Raw genomic sequence first — 20,718 nt, 5'->3', positions numbered from 1 at the left:
AAGTACATATAAACTTATCACTAATACCAAAATAATTATTTCTTCAAGTGGAACAATCATTAAGTCAAGTTGTCTGGAATAGGGCTGAATTTCCCTCCAATTGGAGATTTAAATATTTCTCCAAAATGACAAAGCAGGATTTGCCAATTCTTTTTCCAAAGGTATATGATGAGTCCTGCAATAAAAATAAAAAGAGACAACAATACCCAAACTAGTACATCTCCATTATATAATTACCACATTTAGTGAACTTCAATGAGCCTTGTCCTCGATGAACCCTCCACTCCTTAGGTTCTTCCACAGATCCCTTCACTCTGGTGTAATGTGTCCAACCTTTTTCTTTCTGTCCGGACTGCTGTCTCAGTTGTCAGGAGGACTTGGTAGGGCCCATCCAATGGTGGACTAAACTTCTCTTCACTCCAGCTGTTTATTAGGACCCAATCACCAGGTTGGAACTAGTGGACAGCAAACTCCAAGGGAGGTGTCTGGGCTAGTAGGCCTTGCTTTCTGAGAAGAGAGAGAGAGCAGAAGACAAGCCCAGTACATAATTCCTTAGTACCTTAACTTTAGTTTCCAATGTTGGAAATTCAGATTCTCTACCCAAATAGGTTAGTCCAAGTAGCATTTCACATGGCGATAACCCCAAATCTTTTCTATGTTTGGTTCTCATTCTCAACAAAGCTAGAGACAAAACCTTAGTCCAAGGTAGGTTTAGTTCCATAATTAATTTAGTCAACATTTGTTTTATAGTTGCATTGGCCCTCTCTACCTTAGAAGATGACTGGTTTCTTTAAATTTGGTAAGCTTAACAGAGGGGCTTGTTCTAGTTCTAATTTCAAGTCCTCAAACATTTTAGTTTCTTCTTCTGACCATTTCAATTTGTCAGGTTCTTCCTCAATCAATGTTAAATACAATCCTTTCGTTTTAGAAGCATGGTCCTCTATCCTTAATGTACAGTATCCTGTTAAACCCAAACACTTTCTAAGTCCTCTTTTAGAGACGGGAAGAGATTGCATTAAAATTCCCTCTATCCAAGAGGGTATTATGCACCTTTTCCCTTCACTAATCAAATGACCCAAATATTTTACTTCTGATTCTACATATTGTAATTTGGACTTAGACACCCTAAGTCCCTTTTCTCCCAGGAAGTTTGGAAATTTATCTGTGGATTTTTTAATCTTATCTGTGGGGTTTCTTTAACCCTGATATCAATAGATCATCCACATACTGTAACAATTTTGTATTTGGCATTAGTTGAAATTCTTCCAACACTCGTTTCAATATTTGTCCAAATAAATTTGGAGACTCAGTGAATACCTTGTGGTAACACTGTCCATAGGTACTGGGATTTCCTTTTCATGTAGGGATTTTCAAAGGGAAACAGATTTCTTGTTTTGCCAGAGGACAGGCCCAAAATGCATCCTTTAAATCTACCACACTGAACCACTTATGCTCAGGAGGTATTCTTCCCATCAGTGTATATGGATTAGGTACTACTGGATGCCTAGTTTGCAGTATTGAGTTCGGGAGGCATAAATCTTGGACCATTCTCCAATTGCCATCTGGCTTTTTAACTGGCAAAATAAGAGTATTATAAGGAAGGCTCAATTAGTCCATCTCTTAATAACCCTTCCATTACTGGCACAGTCCTTTCTGCCCTTCCGTTGGAATATCATATTGCTGCTGTCTCATTACTTCACCTTATTTTTAAATTTTTACTACTAGGGGCTGAATTTTCAATCTACCCCGATTTCCCTCCTTAGTCCATACGATTGGATCTATATTTGTTTCATCTTGTTCAGTTAAAACTAGAATTGTCATTTCCCCAAAATGAATTCCCAATCCAAATTCTACTTTTGCATCTCTCCCCAATAAATTTACTCCTGAATCAGGTACAAAAAAGAGATTGAATTAATATTTCTTGTTTCTGATATCGGAAGGTAATAAGTTCAAATTTAATCACAGGAAGTTATTGAGGAAAAGTGGCAGAATAATTAATTATGGGGAGTGTCTTGTTTTAAGAATGAGGTTATACAATATGATAATCCCATCTCATTCGCTACCACACCCTGAAGGGTGAGGTTCCCCCCCCAATCTATCCAATGTTAAGAATATATTTATATTTATGTCTAGTTTCGACGGTGGAAATAATATTCAAGAATTTAAAATGACAACAAATAGTTTCTGTAAAATGAAATCTCTACAGCTAAAGTTTCTTAGTCGAACAAAAGAATAATGTTGATTACAAAAGACATTAAATACAACTAACAGCATTGCAAAGGGGCTGGGGTAGGGTGGAGATCAGGAATGGTTAATCCAGATTTTAGAAATGTAGCTATTATAATCTATGGCAGTGAAAACAACCAAGACTAAGTAAAAGACTAACAGATCTATTATGACTCACAGAATAGATTGATGTTAAAGCCTTTCCCTCCACAGCTATATTACGGTATTGTGAAATTTTCTAGTCCTTAAATTGGCAGAAAGCTATGTTAGCTTCAATTGTTCTGCTTTGCTCGCTGAACCCTACTTTGTCTTGGGATGAGGCCAGCAACTGCTGCTGTTCTTACAGATTTAACTCAGAACAAGTTAAGCAAAGTGGTATCTGTGGGGATCATTCCCCCCCCCTCCAAATACATTGAATTTCATTTGCCAAAGGGGAAAACATCACATTCTCCCTTACCTGAAGAAGATGGGGCTGCAGAGGAGATGACAAGATGGTCTTACTTACCTGGTTTTGTAACTGTCAAAACCTTGAACACAGGACAGTGAATCCTCTGATGCTCTCTACCTCTTGCTCTCTATCTGCCTTACACTGACTTATCTCTCACTCTTGCAAGTTGTCTGAACATCAGGTTGCAGATATGGAGCTGCTTTTCACCTATGGCCTATCATTTGGCTATCTCTCTCTTTCATTCCCTTTCCCCCCCTCATTCATCATCTCTCTGTGTCTTTTGCTTCCTCACTCTGTCTTTCCCTTGCTTGCTTGCAATCTTAACCCTTCTCCAGCATTGTTCAATCAATTATTATCTTGGACACTGAATTTTTGTATTCTTGTGGCTTCATAAACTATTCCCAATACTCCATGTGGCCGATTTGTGCAGTATTCATATGGGTGACTTTTTATTTGTCACCAGTTCCAGCAACATGGAACTGATCTAATCAGTAGTATGTACCAATCTCCTATCTACCACTAATGTCAGAGTTGCATTCCTGGATTACGCAACAAAATTCAGATTGAGGATAAAGAAGAAGTATCCTTTATATCCTCTCTTTTCCTCTCTATTTATTTATTAAAGCATTTCCTAAATGATCTAGATCTATCTTGGAGCACTGAAGAAGTACCTGAGGATTGGTAAAGTGCTGATGTGGTTCCTATCTTCAAGAAAGGAAAAAAAAAACGGACCCAGGAAACTACAGACCAATCAGTTCAACATCAATATCTGGGAAGATCCTAGAAAAGATAATCAAAAAACAGATTGCGAACAACTAGAAGCAAACAAAGTTGTAACTAGTAGCCAGCACGGGTTTGTTAAAAACAGATCATGTCAAACCAATATTATTTCATTCTTTAATAAAGTGACTAAACTAATAGACCAGTGAAATACTGTGGACGTAGTATACTTAGACTTCAGTAAGGCATTTGATAAAATAGACCACAACCTACCCCTTGGTAAGCTAGAAAAAGGTGGAATAGATAACATCACCACCAGATGGATCTGTAGTTGGCTGGCAAACAGTACTCAATGAGTAGTCCTCAATGGCACTACATCCATATGGAGAGAAGTAAGCAGTGTAGTACCATAAGATTCCGTCTTAGGCCCTGTACTCTTCAATATCTTCATCAATGACTTAGATGAGGGAATTGAAGGGGAACTCATCAAATCTGCAGATGACACCAAACTGGCAGGAGTAGCCAACACCCCAGAAGACAAACTCAGGATCCAAAAAGATCTTGACAAACTTGAACAATGGACCCTATCCAACAAAAAAATGAGTTTTAATGTGGAGAAAAGCAAAGTTTTACATTTAGGCAGGAAAAACCAAAGGTACAAGTACAGATTGGGCAAGACCTGGCTTAAAAACAGTAACTATGAGAGGGACCTTGGAGTCCTAGTGGACGATCACTTAACCATGAGCCAGCAGTATGTAGCAGTAGCCAAAAAAGCTAATATAATCCTGGGTTGTCTAAACAGAGGCATAGAATCAATATGTGAGATATTAGTACCACTTTAAAAAACCCTAGTAAGACCACACCTGGAATACTGCAACCAATTTTGGTCACTATATCACAAAAAAAGATGTTGAGAGTTTGGAAAAAATTCAGAGAAGAGCAACTTTTTTTTTCCCTCCGGCTCCAAAGATGGCGGACGTGCTGGGGAGAGCTCCGTGAGCCCCAGCGGTAAGGCGTCCCCCAGGAGCCCCGCAGGGATGTCTTTGAACCCCTGTGTTGGGGTCAGAGGGACAGGCAATTGAATCAGGCAATGTGCCGTCCGCTGCTTCCCCGGACCGGCCGTAGGGGCGCCATGGCATCTCCGGCCCGCTCCCGAGCCGTTTACGGCCATTTTTAATCAATGCCGACGTCTCCTCTCTGCCTCAACCGTCTCGGACCATTCTTGGCGGCGTCGGCGTCTCTGAGCAGTTTTCATCAGAGGAGACGCCCGCGGATCAGCTGGGCAGAGGAGACAGCAGCGGCAACAACGGCGATGATGTCTCCGAGCCTCCCTCGGACCGTTTTCGGGGAGCTTTCAACGGCAGCGGTGACATGGCTTCTCCAGCCAGCGCCTGGGCCGCTCGCGGCCGTTTAAAACCTATTCCGGCGTCTTCTCGCTGCTCTGAGCCTCCTGGGTCCACTCCTGTCAGCGACGGCCTCTCTGAACAGAGTCACAACCCATCGTGAGAGGATGGGGAGTGGCCTGCTTCTGGGGTTCACCCGGCTAAGTGGCAGTGGCTGGGTGATGGTCCAGATACCCACCTACCCTGACTCGACCCTCCTACTAACCACCATCTGCGGGACTGCCTTCCCTGAATCCTTGACTCTATGCACCTTCGCTACTCCAGCACGGACCTGTTCGCCCTCAGGGGTTCCCCCCTCTCCTGGGTGCGACCCGCCTTCGCTACCACCTCCAATCTCGATGAAGGGCCCGACCATTGGGCCTCTGAGAGATGGCCGGGCAGGGTCAGGGGCCTCCAGCATAAATCCAACAAGAGGCCCCTGGTTAACTTCTTAGTAAAAATTTTTGTGGGGTTAGGGAGGGGGGTGGGAGTGGGCTGTGGTTGTTCGACGAAGGGGGGGCCATCCAACAACCGTTGCACAGGCCAGGCCTGGGATCGATCGCGAAGAGGAGGAGCGGGGTTCGGTCGCCGCCGAAGCCCGAAAGCGAGCCGAGGGACTACCAATTCCCAGGACAGTAGGGAACGGCAGAAGGTGTGCAAGCAGAGGGCCATATCGACACCGGGAGGGTCATCTCCACTATCTACAAGCGGTGAGACGCTCCGACCCTCTGTCTCTTCCCTGAGGACCCGGGAGCGAGGATGTGCAGCCTCCTGAGCTCAGGCTGGTCTACCTGAATGCCAGGTCCGTTGCTAATAAGGCTCCCCTTGTTCGAGATCTAGGTGAGGGTGAGCACGCAGACCTGGCTTGCATCACGGAGACTTGGCTGGGCCCAGAGGGCGGTGTTCCTCTGGTTGACCTTTGCCCACCTGGTTTCCGGGTGCTACACCAGCCCCGGCCTCATGGTAGGGGCGGAGGAGTGGCAGTAATTATCAGGGAGACCCTAAGCCCGCGGGAGACCACCGTTCCTCAGATAGTCGGGTGTGAATCTCTCTTTTTGAGATATGGTCCTGGGGCGCAGTTGGGCCTGCTGCTAGCGTACCTTCCTCCTAATCACGCAGCGGCAGCCCTGCCTAAGCTGCTCGATGTCCTCTCGGGGTTGGTGGTTGAATTCCCCAAACTTATAGTTTTGGGCGACTTCAATCTACCGTCCCTAGGAGGATCGTCTGAGCTAGCTCGGGAGTTCATGGCTTCCATGACGGCCATGGACCTGACGCAAATAATTCTTGGACCGACTCATGAGGGAGGCCACACCCCTGACTTGGTTTTCTTATCTGGACGGTGGCGTGATGATCTTGGTGGGGGCTCTCCAACCGTTATGCCCCTGTCATGGACCGATCATCACCTCCTGCGGCTGGACTTCCGCTTTGCCACCCCCCGCCGTGGGTGTGCGGAGCCAACCAGATGGTACCGCCCCAGGCGCCTAATGGACCCTGACAGGTTCCAGGCAGCGCTTGGGAACCCACCTGCACTCCCTGCTCACAGCTTGGCGGATGCCTTAGTGGAAGCCTGGGAAAGGGCAGCCACGGAGGCACTTGACCGAGTTGTACCCTTGCAGCCCTTGACCCGCCGCAGATCCCAGCGAGCCCCATGGTTCTCCGTGGAGCTCCGGGAGATGAAGCGTCGGAGACGGGGCCTAGAGAGCCGTTGGAGGTCCAGTCAATCCGAATCCGACCGGTTGCGACTAAGAACCCACACTAGGTCTTATCTCGCAGTGATAAGGGCGGCGAGAGCAAATTACTTCTCCGCCCTCATCGCGTCCGCAGATAATCGCCCGGCTGCCCTGTTTAGAGTGACCCGCTCCCTTCTCAATCAGGAGGTGAGGGAGGAGCCCTTACAGGGTCGAGCTGAGGAATTTGGTCAATATCTGTTGGATAAAATCGCTCGGATTCGAACCGGCCTGGACTCCAACTGGGCAGAGTCTGACGAACAGGACACGGGCAGTCTTGTCGACGTCATCTGGGAGGAGTTTGATCCTGTGACTCCAAAGGAAGTGGACAGGATTATGAGGAGGTTGAGCTCCTCCACATGCTTATTGGACCTGTGCCCTTCCTGCCTGGTTTATGCAGCTCGGGAGGGGACACGAGGCTGGTTCCAAGCGGTCATATCTGCTTCTTTGAGTGAGGGTCACTTCCCTGCCTCCTTGAAGGAGACGGTGGTGAGACCTCTCCTCAAGAAGCCCACCTTGGACCCAGCTACATTGAATAACTTTTGTCCGGTCTCCAACCTTCGCTTTCTTGCAAAGGTTGTTGAGAGTGTGGTGGCTCATCAGCTTCCTCAGGTCCTGGATGAAGCGGATTATCTAGACCCGTGCCAATCGGGTTTCAGGCCTGGCTACAGCACGGAGACGGCATTGGTCGCTCTGATGAATGATCTCTGGAGGGCCCGGGACAAGGGATACTCCTCTGTCCTAGTCTTATTAGACCTCTCGGCGGCTTTCGATACCATCGACCATGGTATCCTGCTGCGGCGCCTCAGGGGACTGGGAGTGGGAGGCACAGTTCTTCAGTGGTTCTCCTCCTTTCTCCTGGGACGCTCGCAGTCAGTGTTGGCAGGGGGACAAAGGTCGACCCCAAGGTCTCTCGTTTGTGGAGTCCCTCAGGGGTCGGTCCTCTTGCCTCTCCTGTTCAACATCTACATGAAACCGCTGGGTGAGATCATTCGTGGTTTTGGAGTAGGTTACCATCAGTATGCTGATGACACCCAGCTTTTCATCTCGACTCCAAATCACATCAGTGATGCCCTCGACATGATGTCCCGTTGCCTGGAAGCGGTCCGGGAATGGATGGGGAGGAACAGGCTTCAACTCAACCCGGACAAGACTGAATGGCTGTACATACCGGCATGCCAGGATATTCAGAATATTCCATCCCTTAATATTGGGGGTGAGTTATTGCCCCCCGTTGATAGGGCCCGCAACCTGGGTGTCCTCCTAGATTCACAGCTCTCCTTAGAAGATCACATAGGAGCTGTGACCAGGGGGGCTTTCACTCGGGTTCGCCTGGTGCGCCAGCTACGACCCTATCTGGACCTGGATGCCTTGCGTACAGTCACCCATGCACTTGTGACCTCTCGTCTTGACTACTGCAACGCTCTTTACATGGGGCTGCCCTTGAGAATCACTCGGAAGCTTCAGCTGGTACAGAGTGCAGCTGCACGAACACTTTTGGGGGCTCCCCGATACTCCCATATTACACCTCTCCTCCGTGAGCTGCACTGGCTTCCAGTTGCCTTCCGAGTGAAATTCAAGGTGCTAGTGATGACATACAAAGCCCTACATGGCTTGGGTCCGGATTACCTACGGGAGCACCTACTGCCAACGTCAACACCCCTCCGTCCTGTGCACTCCCACAGAGAGGGCCTCCTCAGGGTGCCACCGGTCAGAGAATGCCGGCTGGTGGCCCCCAGGGGGAGAGCATTCTCGGTGGGTGCGCCAACCCTTTGGAACTGCTTGCCAGCCGAAATCCGGATGGCCCCCGACCTTCGCAGCTTCCGGCGTGACTTAAAAACCTACCTATTCCAGCAAGCCGGCCTGGCCTGATAGATTTTAGATTTTGGGGTTTCACTTGTTTTACTATTGCTTTACTGTATACTTACCTTACTCTTTACACCGCCCCGAGTCCTTCGGGAGAAGGGCGGTATATAAAAATAAATAAATAAATAAATAAATAAATAAATAAATAAATAAATAAATAAATAAATAAATAAATAAATAAATAAATAAATAAATAAATAAATAAATAAATAAACTAAGATGATCAAAGGCCTAGAGACTAAAACATATGAAGAACAGCTGCAAGTCTTGGGTTTGGCTAGTCTAAAAAAAAGAAGAAATAGGGGAGACATGATAGCAGTATTCCAGTATTTGAGGGGCTGCCACAAAGAAGAGGGAGTCACGTTATTCACCAAAGCACCAGAGGCCAGGACAAGAAACAATGGTTGGAAATTGATCAAAGAGAGAAGCAACTTGGAATTAAGGAGAAACTTCCTGACAGTGAGGACAATTAACCAGTGAAATCACTTGCCTCCAGAAATCGTGGGCGCTCCATCACTGGCGATTTTTAAAAAGAGGCTAGACAGTAACTTGTCTGAGATGGTAAAGAATCTCCTGCTTGAGCAGGGGGCTGGACTAGAAGACCTCCAAGGTTCTATTCTATTCTATTCTATTCTATTCTATTCTATTCTATTCTATTCTATTCCATTCCATTCCATTCCATTCCATTCCATTCCATTCCATTCCATTCCATTCTATTCTATTCTATTCTATTCTATTCTATTCTATTCTATTCTATTCTATTCTATTCTATTCTATTCTATTCTATTCTATTCTATTCCATTCCATTCCATTCCATTCCATTTCATCCATCTTTGGAGAGACAACCCTTATTTTGCCTGCATAACTAAACAAAATCATCCTGAATTGCATTGAAGGACAAGGTATTCTTCTGAGGGACAACTGGAGTATCTAATGAATAATTTGGTGGTTATAAGTGTTAGAGATATTGGCTTCAACATGCATTGGGTCGGATTCTGTCCTTAGTGTGTTGCTAGCTTACCCTTCCTTGCCCAAGGTTTCAAAATTTGGCTTTGGATTATTCTGGCTTGTGGTTATGCATTGGATTTTTTTTATCCTTTTACTCAGAGGTATTTCCTCTGTGAGGGAAGACAGCCTCTGGTTAAGCTTTTGTTTGTTTGTGTGTGTGCCTTTGAGTCAGTTTTTGACTCCCGATGACTGGACAAGTCTCTGCAGTTTTCTTGTCAAAATTTTAGAAGGGATTTCCCTTGTCTCTTTCCCGCTGAATTGGTGCACCCATCCACCCACCACATTAACACCCACATTCTTCCTCCTATCTAATTATGGGAGGATTTTAAAAAGTGACGCTCTTCTCACCTTCCCCATTCTCATGCTAATGCTATGATTACTCTGGGCTGTGAGATGAAATGCTTTCTCCATTTAAGAATCACTTTCAGACAAGCAGCTCTTTAGTGCGCTGTGGTAGGGGCCTGATTCTGTTGATGAGTGGTGACAGGGCTTGTGATTAGGCTTCAAAAGCAGCAGGGGGTATATTTGGTAGAGGTTGTAATGCAGAAGGCTCCAGATGGTCTGCAAATTGCTCATAAGAACTTCAGAACGCTCCCTGATGATTGTACAGTTGATTCTCTGTCCCTGAAGCAGTAGCTTAATTTCCAACACAAATTTTGGAATAAAAATAGAGGAATAGGTGAGATTTCCCCACCCCCACCTGCTTGAAAAAGATCTTCAGAGGAACAAGAATTCACAAATGGACTTCTGTGTTTGTAATTACCAAAACCAGTTTGGTAAAAAGTTGCCAATCTAGAAGCTGGGAGATTACAAATTCTAGTCCTTCCTTAGGCACAGAAGCCAGTTGGGTGACTTTGGGCCAGTCATTCTCAGCCCTGTATTAAATTGTTGTTTAAAAAAGAAACACTTTAGGAGGCACACCAGCTTTTCACCCAGCCTGACAAAGAAGTGCTCTTGTCCTATTTAATTTTACATAAGTGTCTTACAACACAGGAAAGCTTTCCCAGAAGGAAGAGATAAGACCAAAAGGAAAAAAAATAGCCATCACTGACGTTCAAAGGCAATAAGCAATGTGCATGTTTTTGATGGGAAAGCTGGAGTTTGAAAAGACAGCATAACCGCTGTTTGATCCCCTTTCTTCTTTGCTTTGGCAGCTTTTCATAAGGATGGCAAGGTAGATAACCTCCAGAGGGAATACCATTCCAGAAAGGGGAAGCCATCACAGAAGAACCCCCACTTCCAAATCCAAATATCTTGAAGAACTATCAATCTTTTGCCTCGGAATGGGAATGCTGAATGGGTTTGTTCTGACTGGAGGATACAGGCCAGCAAGTTCTTAGGATTAAATTATGTAGAGCTTTAAAGATCAACAGAGCACTTTGAATGACACCCAGAAGTCTAAGGGAATCCAATGCTTTAGGTGTCACACAGCTGTGATGGCTATCACCTAATAATAGGAGTGAGTGAGTGTAGAACGGTATTCTGCACCAACTGCAGTTTATGAGTAGTTTTCAAAGGAAGCCCCATATAGAACACATTGCAGTAGTATAGCCTAGGGTGGATGAAGATACCACTTTATTAAATCCAGCTGATTACAGATATCAGCTTAATATCAGACAGGCCTACATATGTAATTTAATTGCAATATGGGCCACAGTTTTGCAGTGCCTCCAATTAGAGTCAGATCTGAATAACAACCAGATGTTAAAATGACAAAAAAAATATTTTGGCAAATATCCATTGTTTGTTTGTTTGATCCACAAAGACTCATGCACTGGTTAATCATCACACTACCCAGCAAAAGCTAATATGACCATCTGGCACTTTCCCCCCCTCTAAATTCCATCTTAAGACTGAGTCTAAAATTCCATTGTCTTTGGCCTCAGTGGTTTGTATCTCTGCCTCATTAATTTGTTTACTTTGTTATCTGATGAAGGTGAAGAATTTGCATGCTTGCAAACTGTTTTATGTTACTCTTTAGATTCTCTTATGTCATTTTTTGTTCACATTGCTCTATTATATTGTTTGTGCTGCAGTTGTCTGAGTGTCATTAAAATTCAACGCATAGCTATTACAGATAAGATCACTGTATAAATGTAAATAAAACACAGCTTTCTACTTTGCAAACAAGATGACACGCACCAGGGAAATTGGAAAAAAAGGTGAGATGGAAAAAAAAAGATCTTGAAGAGGCCAGAACAAAAGGCTGTATTGTTAACAAAGCACTTATACATAAAGCTGGAGAAGGAGAAATAGTCTAATAGTGTATTGCCTGAGACAGAACAACAACGGTGGCCAAGGGTTATGAGAACTGAAATCCATCACATCTCGTGGGTACCCAGTGGTGGGATTCAAATATGTGTGGATGCCGCTTTCGGAAGTGCATTCTGGACCCAGGCAACAAAACATTAGCTACCGGTTCTGCCGAACTGGTGTGAACTGGCTGAATCCTACTCTATTGCAGGAGTCTTCAAACTTGGCCCTTTTATGACTTGTGGGCTTCAACTCCCAGAATTCCTCACCCATGCATGCTGGCTGAGGAATTCTGGGAGTTGAAGTCCACAAGTCATAAAAGGGCCAAGTTTGAAGACCCCCTGCCCTATTGGAAGAGACTGGTATATAGAATTCAAATAATCCCAATAATGAGGGTTCCTTGATGCTCTCTGAGCTTGCTTGTTTTCTTGCAAACATTTCATTACCCTAACTAGGTAACATCATCACTGCTAGTAAGGAGTGCTGTTTGCTGTCAGTTTATATTCTGGTGTCTTGCCTGTCTTAGGGATTCTTTGGCTGGGCTGTTTACTAATGGCTCTTTGGCAATCCCAATAATTTTGTTAACCAACACTCAAGATTAGGGCCAGACCTTGAAAGGGGAGAGGCATGCTGGCCCTTCTCTTGTTGGGTGTTCTCACTGGAAGGTGATGGTTCACAGTGAATAAACAAGTACAACAAAACCTACATGGTGGGGGCCAGGGTACTTTGCACTACTGCCTTTCTCCTGTCTTTTTAGCTTGCTCCACCAGATTTAGAAGACAGGACATGCTCTTGATCCCTTCTAACACAATGTCATCTTGTTGCTCTCTTTGGTTGCACCTTCTCAGTGGCAGTACACTACCTGTTCTATGGAACAGCATCTTCCTGGAGATTCAGAGGCATCAAAGACTTGGCTGTTTCCACAGATGTTTGAGTCAGGAAGCTAGATGAGCTCTGCTGTTATTGAGTAGCTATGGTATGGTTTCTTCTTCTTTTTTCCATTTTCTTTTGTTTTTGATGAGTAGAGTTGTTGCTTATCCCTGGATACCTGGGGTTATTTATCATGGTTTCGTGTTTCTGACCCTTGCACACACCACCCAGAATCTACCTGAGATGCCAGCCTATTAAAACTGTATAAATAAAGTCAGGAACGTAATTTATGGGATTGGCAACAAGTCACACTGTGGGTTGCCTGAAGGGAGTCAATGATGCCTCTAGGCCACAAAGCCGTTGGCCTATGATTTTACAAATAAAAGGAGATGCACATGGCCCTAACATTTGAAAAGGACTCTAAAGGAATCAGTTGTGTAAGGGAGGAAGAGAAAGGGGGGAGATATATACTGAACTGAGCAAAAGGTAGTCTAGAAGCAACGGGGATCTCTTTCAGTCTCTGATGAGCAAAGCTTTTCATGTGCCAGAGGAATCTAATAGTCCCCAGGGCTGGGCTGCCAATTGCTCCCTGGGCAGCTGTTAGTAACACAGGAAAAACGGTACCTCTCAGCGCATCTCATTTCATCATCTCTCCCTGCATCACTGCCTCCTCCCCTCCTGTTCCCCGCTGCAAAAGGCTGGACCTCGACCTTCTGCTGCATCCTGGCTCTGTCTTTGCACTGTGATTCTGCAAAATCAGGCCCAGGGGGAAAAAAAGCTTTTTTTTAAAAAAAAAAAAAAAGGAAGGAAGGAAGGGAAGGAAGGAGAAAAAAAAAGTAACCCCCTATTTTTCTCTCTATTTCTTCCTTGCCTGAGCCGGCTCTCCTCAGCATCATTCCCCCCACACACACACACACCGCCCCCCCGTTCAAAAGCTGAGCAATGGTATCGCCCCAGCTCCATCAGAGGGGAGACGCGCTTTAGAGGTTGCTGGAAGGCAGGAGCGTCCTCGCAGGCAGAAGCGTCGTCCGGCACGGGGAAGCAAATCCTAGCTCAGCAGGCTGCTGAAAGAGGAAAGCGAAGCAGCTGGCCTCGTTCCCTCCTCTGTGAAAAGGGGTCTTTATCCCGAGCCGAGCGACGAGCGTCACTAAACAGGAAAAGATGACGCAGGGGAAGGTAGGTCCAAGCTGGAGCAAGGAGCTCGCGCGCTTCGTTCACGTTGCCGAATAATAATAATAATAATAATAATAATAATAATAATAATAATAATAATAATAATAATAATAATAATAATAATAATAATAATAATAATAATAATAATAATAATAATAATAAATAATAATAATAATAATAATTTAATTTCTATACCGCCCTTCTCCCGAAGGACTCAGGGCGGTGTACAGGGCAATACAATAAAATACAACATACAAAAATTAAAAAAAATATTAAATATTACAGCCCAATTCAATACAATTAATACAATAACATTAAAATACCCCTAAACCCATCAGATCAGACCTCTACGTTCGATTTCTCCATTTCCCATCGCTCTCTTTGATATATCTCCAGGGCTGCTGTAAGCCACCCCTGCGCGGAGAGCAGAGATGGAAAAAGAGCTATTTCTTATTCAAGTAATACAGGGCGGATCGCCCTGCCTCCCTGCGCTGCCACCAAGATTAAGAGCCCTAGAAAGGTTACCCCCTACCTAATCTTGACTACTCGTAAACCACAGATCATCTTTATTTCCCCAAGCAAGGAGAGGAGAGGAGGGGAGTGAGTGAGTTCTGAATCCGTAAGGCAGGCAGCTTCTCCACGCTTGCTTTGGTTTCTCCCCAATGCTAAGAAATCAGTTGCCGTGGCAACTTAGCCGCAGCATCTAATTGAATGTCTGTTGAGTTTGAGCCCCTGATAGGTTTCAGGACTCTTGGATGGCAAACTACAATATAAATGATGCATTTTACAATGGTCTACTCTAAACCATTGTTGGTTGTAGTTTATGATATGTGCTCCTTTATCTGGAGTTCCAGGTTTGTTACTTGTGGTGCCACAAGGACCGGCATCAGGTCCGAAATCCAGAACCTGCAATTCAGGAAGAGGCATACATCTTCACTTAGCGAGCTGCAGATCACAGGTGCAGCAGCCAACGTCCATTTTGGGACTGACACACTGGATTTTCCTTTCCTTTTAAAAAATGTTTTTAACCCTCGGGCTAGACATACATCAGTTTGCAGATATTCAATTTAATATATCATTTTCTTCTTTCAAAATTAAGTAATTCAAATTATGAAATGACCAATTCCATAATTCAGTACACCTAGCATCATAATGCGCAGAAGAGGGATTATGTAGCTCTGGCTTGGGCAACAGAATGTGGCTGGGGGTTGTTGACATTTTGAATTCAAATTGTAATTCTCTGGCTACTCAATGGCATGTATGAAATGGTAGCGTGTTCACCGAGGAACAGCAGGTCATTTTGATTGGAGAGCTTTTTGGCAACAATCTCTATTCATTGTTCTCCTCAATCCCGACCTTCCAAATCTCCTTTTAGCCACTCGAGACCCTCCAGAGTTATGGAATTATAATCCCCAAAGGGTCTGCTGTGACTGGGAATTTTGATTATTATAATCCTGGTGAGCACCAGGGTATTTGCGTGTGTCCAAGAACTTGTTCCTTTGAATTAGGTCAGCCCTGTCTCAGCAGCGGCACAATGACGCAGTTCTGGGCTATCCTCTTGTTGCGTTTCTGATATTGAATACCTACTGATTGCCTCAGCTTTTTCAGCTGCAATGTGTTCAGTTGGCATAATCTGTATAGAATTTGTCATTTCACGGCTGCAAGTGGGTACAGGGAGGCTTTGTTCAATCTTATTTTTTCGGTCTTTATGCAGCTGCTAAGTGATGGACAGTAGTGACTTAACCCAAACAGCTTTAGGCAGGCTAATCAGGATTGAAGTCTGATTGAGGTCAATAGGATTGTTAATTTGAATCAGTTATTTAAAGTAGAGATATCAAGGAGTACTGTCTATATTTTGATGAATATATGGGGGATGTGACTTTCCTATCCAAGGATCTTTTTTTTTTGAACTGGCTGAAGAATCAGGTAATTTGTCTGCTTCCCTCTAGGTTTTGTTCAGCTGCAACTCCAAACATCCTTAGCTAAACTGGGAATTATTCAGTTACATGCAGAGAGCCATTGTTTCCCCTTTGCAGGCCAAACTAAGACACATTCTGGCATTCTCTTGGTTTCTGCTGCCTTTCTGAAAGGAGGAATAGAAGAAAATACTCTTATGACTTTTATAGCAACAGAAAAATGGATTTATCCAATCTGTTCAGCTTTTTAGGTCTCTCATAGAATACTAAGAGCAATCTGGGAAATTTAAATATGAACACTTTCACAAATTAAATGAAAAATGTCAACAGCATTCTGACATTAATATAATAGTAGAATATATACTAGGGAAGCTTTTTTAGTCACAAAATAGCTGCCTTTGGAAATATATACACTTGCAAAGCTGCCATTTTTTAGAATATCAGACAACCCCCCCACATCCTTAACCCCCTATCCCAACCACTCTTGTACAATCTTTCTACACTACCCTTTCTTTTATTATTTTCTTTGCTTGAATACATTTTTTCAAAGAAAGCCCTTGTTGTTTCCCATCGTTTTGTTTCCTAAAACAGTGTCTATATGGTTGAGAGGTGGGTTTGGGTGGTTTTTTTAAAAAAAAATTAAGATCTTGGAGGCTTTGAAGTATGGCAGATTCATCATCACTGACAGATAAGCTAATTGTGAAAATTAAAATATAAAATTTTTGAGGGTCAGTTTATCCCTGACTGGTGTGTTTCAAATGGTATTTCAGTTAAAAAGTTCAGAGATGTCTTATCTAGAGGATGGGCTTAACCATGAGTATATGTGGTATATTTCAATATAATTTTAGATGATACCCATGGACACTGATACTTGGGACACTATTAGAGACTCATGTCTATCAGATTATGCCTTCCTTTAATAAAAGCTTCCGGAGCTCCTTGAAGAAAGACTATCTAACAAATAAAATAAATTGCAAGTTTCATGATTCCTGTGCCTTCACTCAGCTGCTATTGGCTCACAGAAAGGCCCTTGAAATAATTGACAAGCAACCTTAATGAAAAAAAATATTTCCAGGAAGTACAGTGTAGCAGTAAGAAGGAAACTAAATATGTATGTTTGGTTTCAGTCAGTAACTGTTCCTGATGATTTGTGATCAGCAGTAGGTGAAATAATGTATTTACTTGGAAGGAAATCACAGGTTTTTTTTAAAATAAATAAATTATCTTTAAAATGGTGCAGTCATTCCAGATTATCTGAGACATGAAAACAGGGTTGTTACTTCAATTTAATTTTCTCCTCTGGAGGTATCTTGAATTTAGGCTTGTATTCTTTTCTGGTAAATGTAATAGCTCTTCCTGTCTAAAGCTAAAATTACAAGTCCATTTCAGACTTGGAAGGCCCACTGCTTGAGAACCAGACATATGGTAGCTGCTGTACATTGTGAACCATTCTGTTCATTACTACCCCAGTCAGGGCTTTTTTTATCATAGAACGCTCAGAACGGAGTTCCGGCACCTTTTTTGGATGGAACCTTGTAGGGTAGGCAAGGCAGGTTGTATGACATGTGTGAGTTCCGGCACCTTTTTCTTTTACAAAAAAAGGACTGACCCCCAGTTGATTTGAGGTGTTTTTAATACACCAGAGGATTTTTAAAAAAAATAATAACTAAGCAAAACAAAATGAAAATGGAGATCGATGGGAGAGAGAGAACCTAGAACTTGTCATGCAGGAGATGTTCCTCAGGTGTTACAGTTCCAGAAGCAATACTCCTGAGTAACCCTAAGCCAGGAAAGCAGGAGCATCACTGAACAGGACCTAATAATGTGCCTGTGTCTTGTCTTGAGAATAGGGTAAATGCCTAATTTTAAAGTCCACCGTGAATTCTGCAGGAATGCCTGATGCAAATAATAATAATGATGATGATGATAATAATAATAATAATAATAATAATAATAATAATAATAATAATAATAATAATAATAATAATAATAATAATGATGTTGAAAGGTACCTTGGAGGTCATCTAGTCCAACCCCCTGCTCAGGCAGGAAACCCTATACCATTTCAGACAAATGGCTATCCAGTCTCTTCTTAAAAACGTCCAGTGTTGGAGCATTCACCGCTTCTGGAGGCAGGTTGTTCCACTGGTTAATTGTTCTAACTGTCAGGAAGTTTCTCCTTAGTTCTAGGTTGCTTCTCTCCTTGGTTAGTTTCCATCCGTTGCTTCTTGTCCTGCTTTCAGGTGCTTTGGAGAATAGCTTGACTCCCTCCTTCTTTGTGGCAGCCCCTGAGATATTGGAACACTGCTATCATGTCACCCTTCACCTTTCTCTTCATTAAACTAGACATACCCAATTCCAGCAGCCGTTCCTTATATGTTTTAGCCTCCAGTCCCCTGATTATCTTTGTTGCTTTTCTCTTCACTCTTTCTAGAGTCTCAACATCTTTTTTACACTGGTCGTTTCTTACAGAATTCATTCGGGGCATTAAGGCTACCCCATTCCCAAGACAAGACACAGTCTCATTATTGTAAACCTTCATGTAAGATGTAGATGTATGCAAATGTGATCAATCAATCCAATGACCATTCTCAATGGGTAGGGAAAAACCAGAGAAGGTCAGAAAAAACAGTGTGAAAGGCTTCTGCTCATGCGCCCCCTCCCCTGCATTTATTCCAGGCGAACTCACCCAGACCTACATCTCAATCCCTGGACCTCATTTACATTTGATTCTCTTCTCCATCTCTCCCCATGTAAAATTTATAAGAAAGATGGTCATTTTTTAAAAAAAAAATTAATCTATTTTTTTCCTTTCCATTTTGCAGCTCTCTGTGAATAACAAGCCCGCAAATTCTGAAGGGCAGCAGGGAAATGCTGAACAAAAGCACCCCAGCACCCCAGCAGTACCACCAACCTATGAAGAGGCAACCTCAGCAGAAGGGATGAAAGCAGGGGCCTTTCCCCCCCCTCTGAATGTCCCTCTCCATCCCACTTGGGCATACGCAGATCCCAGTGAGTTGCCCGGTTTGTTTTAAAAAATAACAACTCACTTGGTTTTGAAATTTGGCGACTTCTTGTCCCATATCAGTCTGTTGGATTTGTGGATAATCTGAAATTCAGGTCAGAAAGTTTTTCTCTGCCTTGGCAATCACAACCCATAACCTTTTGCTTGCAGGAGAACCGAATAGCTTTTCCTCTGCATGAAAACAGAAGCAATGTGGAATGGAAGTGGAAACATCAGGAGCATCCAAAGGGGAAGTCCAAAAAGTGATACGATTGAAGCCCTGGGGATATGTTTACACCTGTACAAAAGGGATATGGCTTCAGTTATGAAGGTCATAATTGACATCGTATTCCAAAACACCCTCCACAATCTCCATTTTGTCTCCCTTGCTTAAGGTACTAGGCTGGAAATGAGCTCATTAGGGCTGTGGGCCTGGTCACTAGGGCTATGTACAAGCTTCACAGATGATTTGGAAAAAGTGTTTTGGACTCATTCAAACTCAACCCCTCTCTGAGGTTCATTAAAACGGCCTGCCTTTTTCTGGGCTTCTGAGCGTGATCTCAGAAATAGAAAATTACCATCTCGGAAGCATCCTGCAATCTACCAGTAAGATTTTTTTTTTAGTAAGAGCAATCTCAAGAAAGTGGGGAAAAAAAGGGGGTGTGTTTGAATGTGAACGGTGGCAGACAAACTGGGGAAGCAGTCGGTTTGAGTCCCAGATAGAGGAGGCAGTTCCACCTTGTCCTACTCCTTGCTTCATGCTTCACGGGGCCTTAGTAGACGCTGCGATGGAGGGGAAAAAAGAGGAAGGAGTGAAAATTGTGCCACCATTTTCTCTGCTGCCACTATAAGCAATCACCTGAGCAGCAGCAGCAGCAAAAGCAGCATTTCTCTTTCTCCCTCTTCTCCTTAGATGGATCACTTGGAAACTGCACAAGGACCGGCCGGCTCATTTGGTGGAAGAAAGTACTCTGAAACCCCAGCCGCTTCCTTGGTGCTCATGGGAAGCTGCGTTCTGAATAGAAGGGGGAAAGAGATTCCCCTGAATCAAATAGTGAAGCAGAGGAGAGAAGGGATACTTTGTGTGGTGATCAAGGAGGTGAGGGAAGACCTTGCAAGGGAAGAAGTGACCGTAGCTAGGGGCTTCTTCTTTACCCTTAATCGCTGTAGCTTGGAGAGAGCATCCTAAGGGCTTCTACCAGCTTCTTCCAAATCATTGCCAAGATGGGAATGTGGCTATCTAGTCTTACTTGTGGGTTCCCATTTGAGATGGCCTGTATAAAACAGCAAATCACATCTTTTGTTCAGATGTAACGCAAAGCAGGCCAGAAGAGTTTCATGCAGTTGGAATACCAGAAACAGTCATGCTGAAGCATTTCTCAACAAAACATCTTATTCTCCTACATTTTTTTAGTTCATTAAATACTGAATAAGACACAAAAACTGTGCAAGAGCATTAATAACTTTCCATGGTGCTATATTTTATTCTTTTATTCCAGGTCTTTCTTTCTTTCTTTCTTTCTTTCTTTCTTTCTTTCTTTCTTTCTTTCTTTCTTTCTTTCTTTCTTTCTTTCTTTCTTTCTTTCTTTCTTTCTTTCTTTCTTTCTTTCTTTCTTTCTCTCTTTCTCTCTTTCTCTCTCTTTCTTTCTTTCTTTCTTTCTTTCTTTCTTTCTTTCTTTCTTTCTTTCTTTCTTTCTTTCTTTCTTTCTTTCTTCTTTCTTATATTGGATCAGTACATTTATACTGGAAAACCATTGCCCAAAGGCTTGTTTTCATTTTATCAATATTGCACACATTGTACCATAAGTACTTAACCCGACTCCAAAAGCAGTAAATGCAGATTCTGGATGGATGCAGACCTAACATTTTCAATCCCTTAACCTCAGTTAAGGAAGAGTGAGCATCCTATATATTTGTGTCCCTTCATGCATTAAAGCCTGCTACAACTTTGCCATTTTTACAGAACACAACTCTGCAACAGAAACAATGGTTAGCATAATATTGTAAATAGGTTTAAGTACCCCGGCCAATATGTTACAATAAGATCTGAAAGGGATATCTTGTGTACAGAGACATACTCCCCATCTTCTAACTATGGTTAGAAAACTGGTTAGCCTTGGTGGCA

At 43.4% G+C, this 20,718-nt stretch overlaps 1 protein-coding gene across 2 annotated transcripts in view; it reads left to right on the top strand.

Moving 5' to 3' along the window:
• The window catches only part of FAIM2 (Fas apoptotic inhibitory molecule 2), a 149,651-nt gene that overhangs the window by 84,156 nt on the left and 44,777 nt on the right, over positions 1–20,718 (top strand). Inside the window, exons 1-2 of one of the 2 annotated variants that reach the window (XM_081316615.1) lie at positions 13,449–13,676; positions 18,415–18,601. In XM_081316615.1, coding sequence (XP_081172741.1) covers positions 13,662–13,676; positions 18,415–18,601 — 202 coding nt within the window. In that variant the 5' untranslated portion in view covers positions 13,449–13,661. Of the gene's footprint in view, positions 1–13,448; positions 13,677–18,414; positions 18,602–20,718 lie in introns of those variants that run through there. The other variant, XM_081316614.1, reaches the window with a different exon arrangement.

This window comes from Vipera berus, assembly GCF_964194415.1.
Source record: "Vipera berus genome assembly, chromosome: 2".
In the NCBI taxonomy this organism is placed as follows: domain Eukaryota; kingdom Metazoa; phylum Chordata; class Lepidosauria; order Squamata; family Viperidae; genus Vipera; species Vipera berus.
This window is presented reverse-complemented; position numbering and strand designations above follow the sequence as displayed.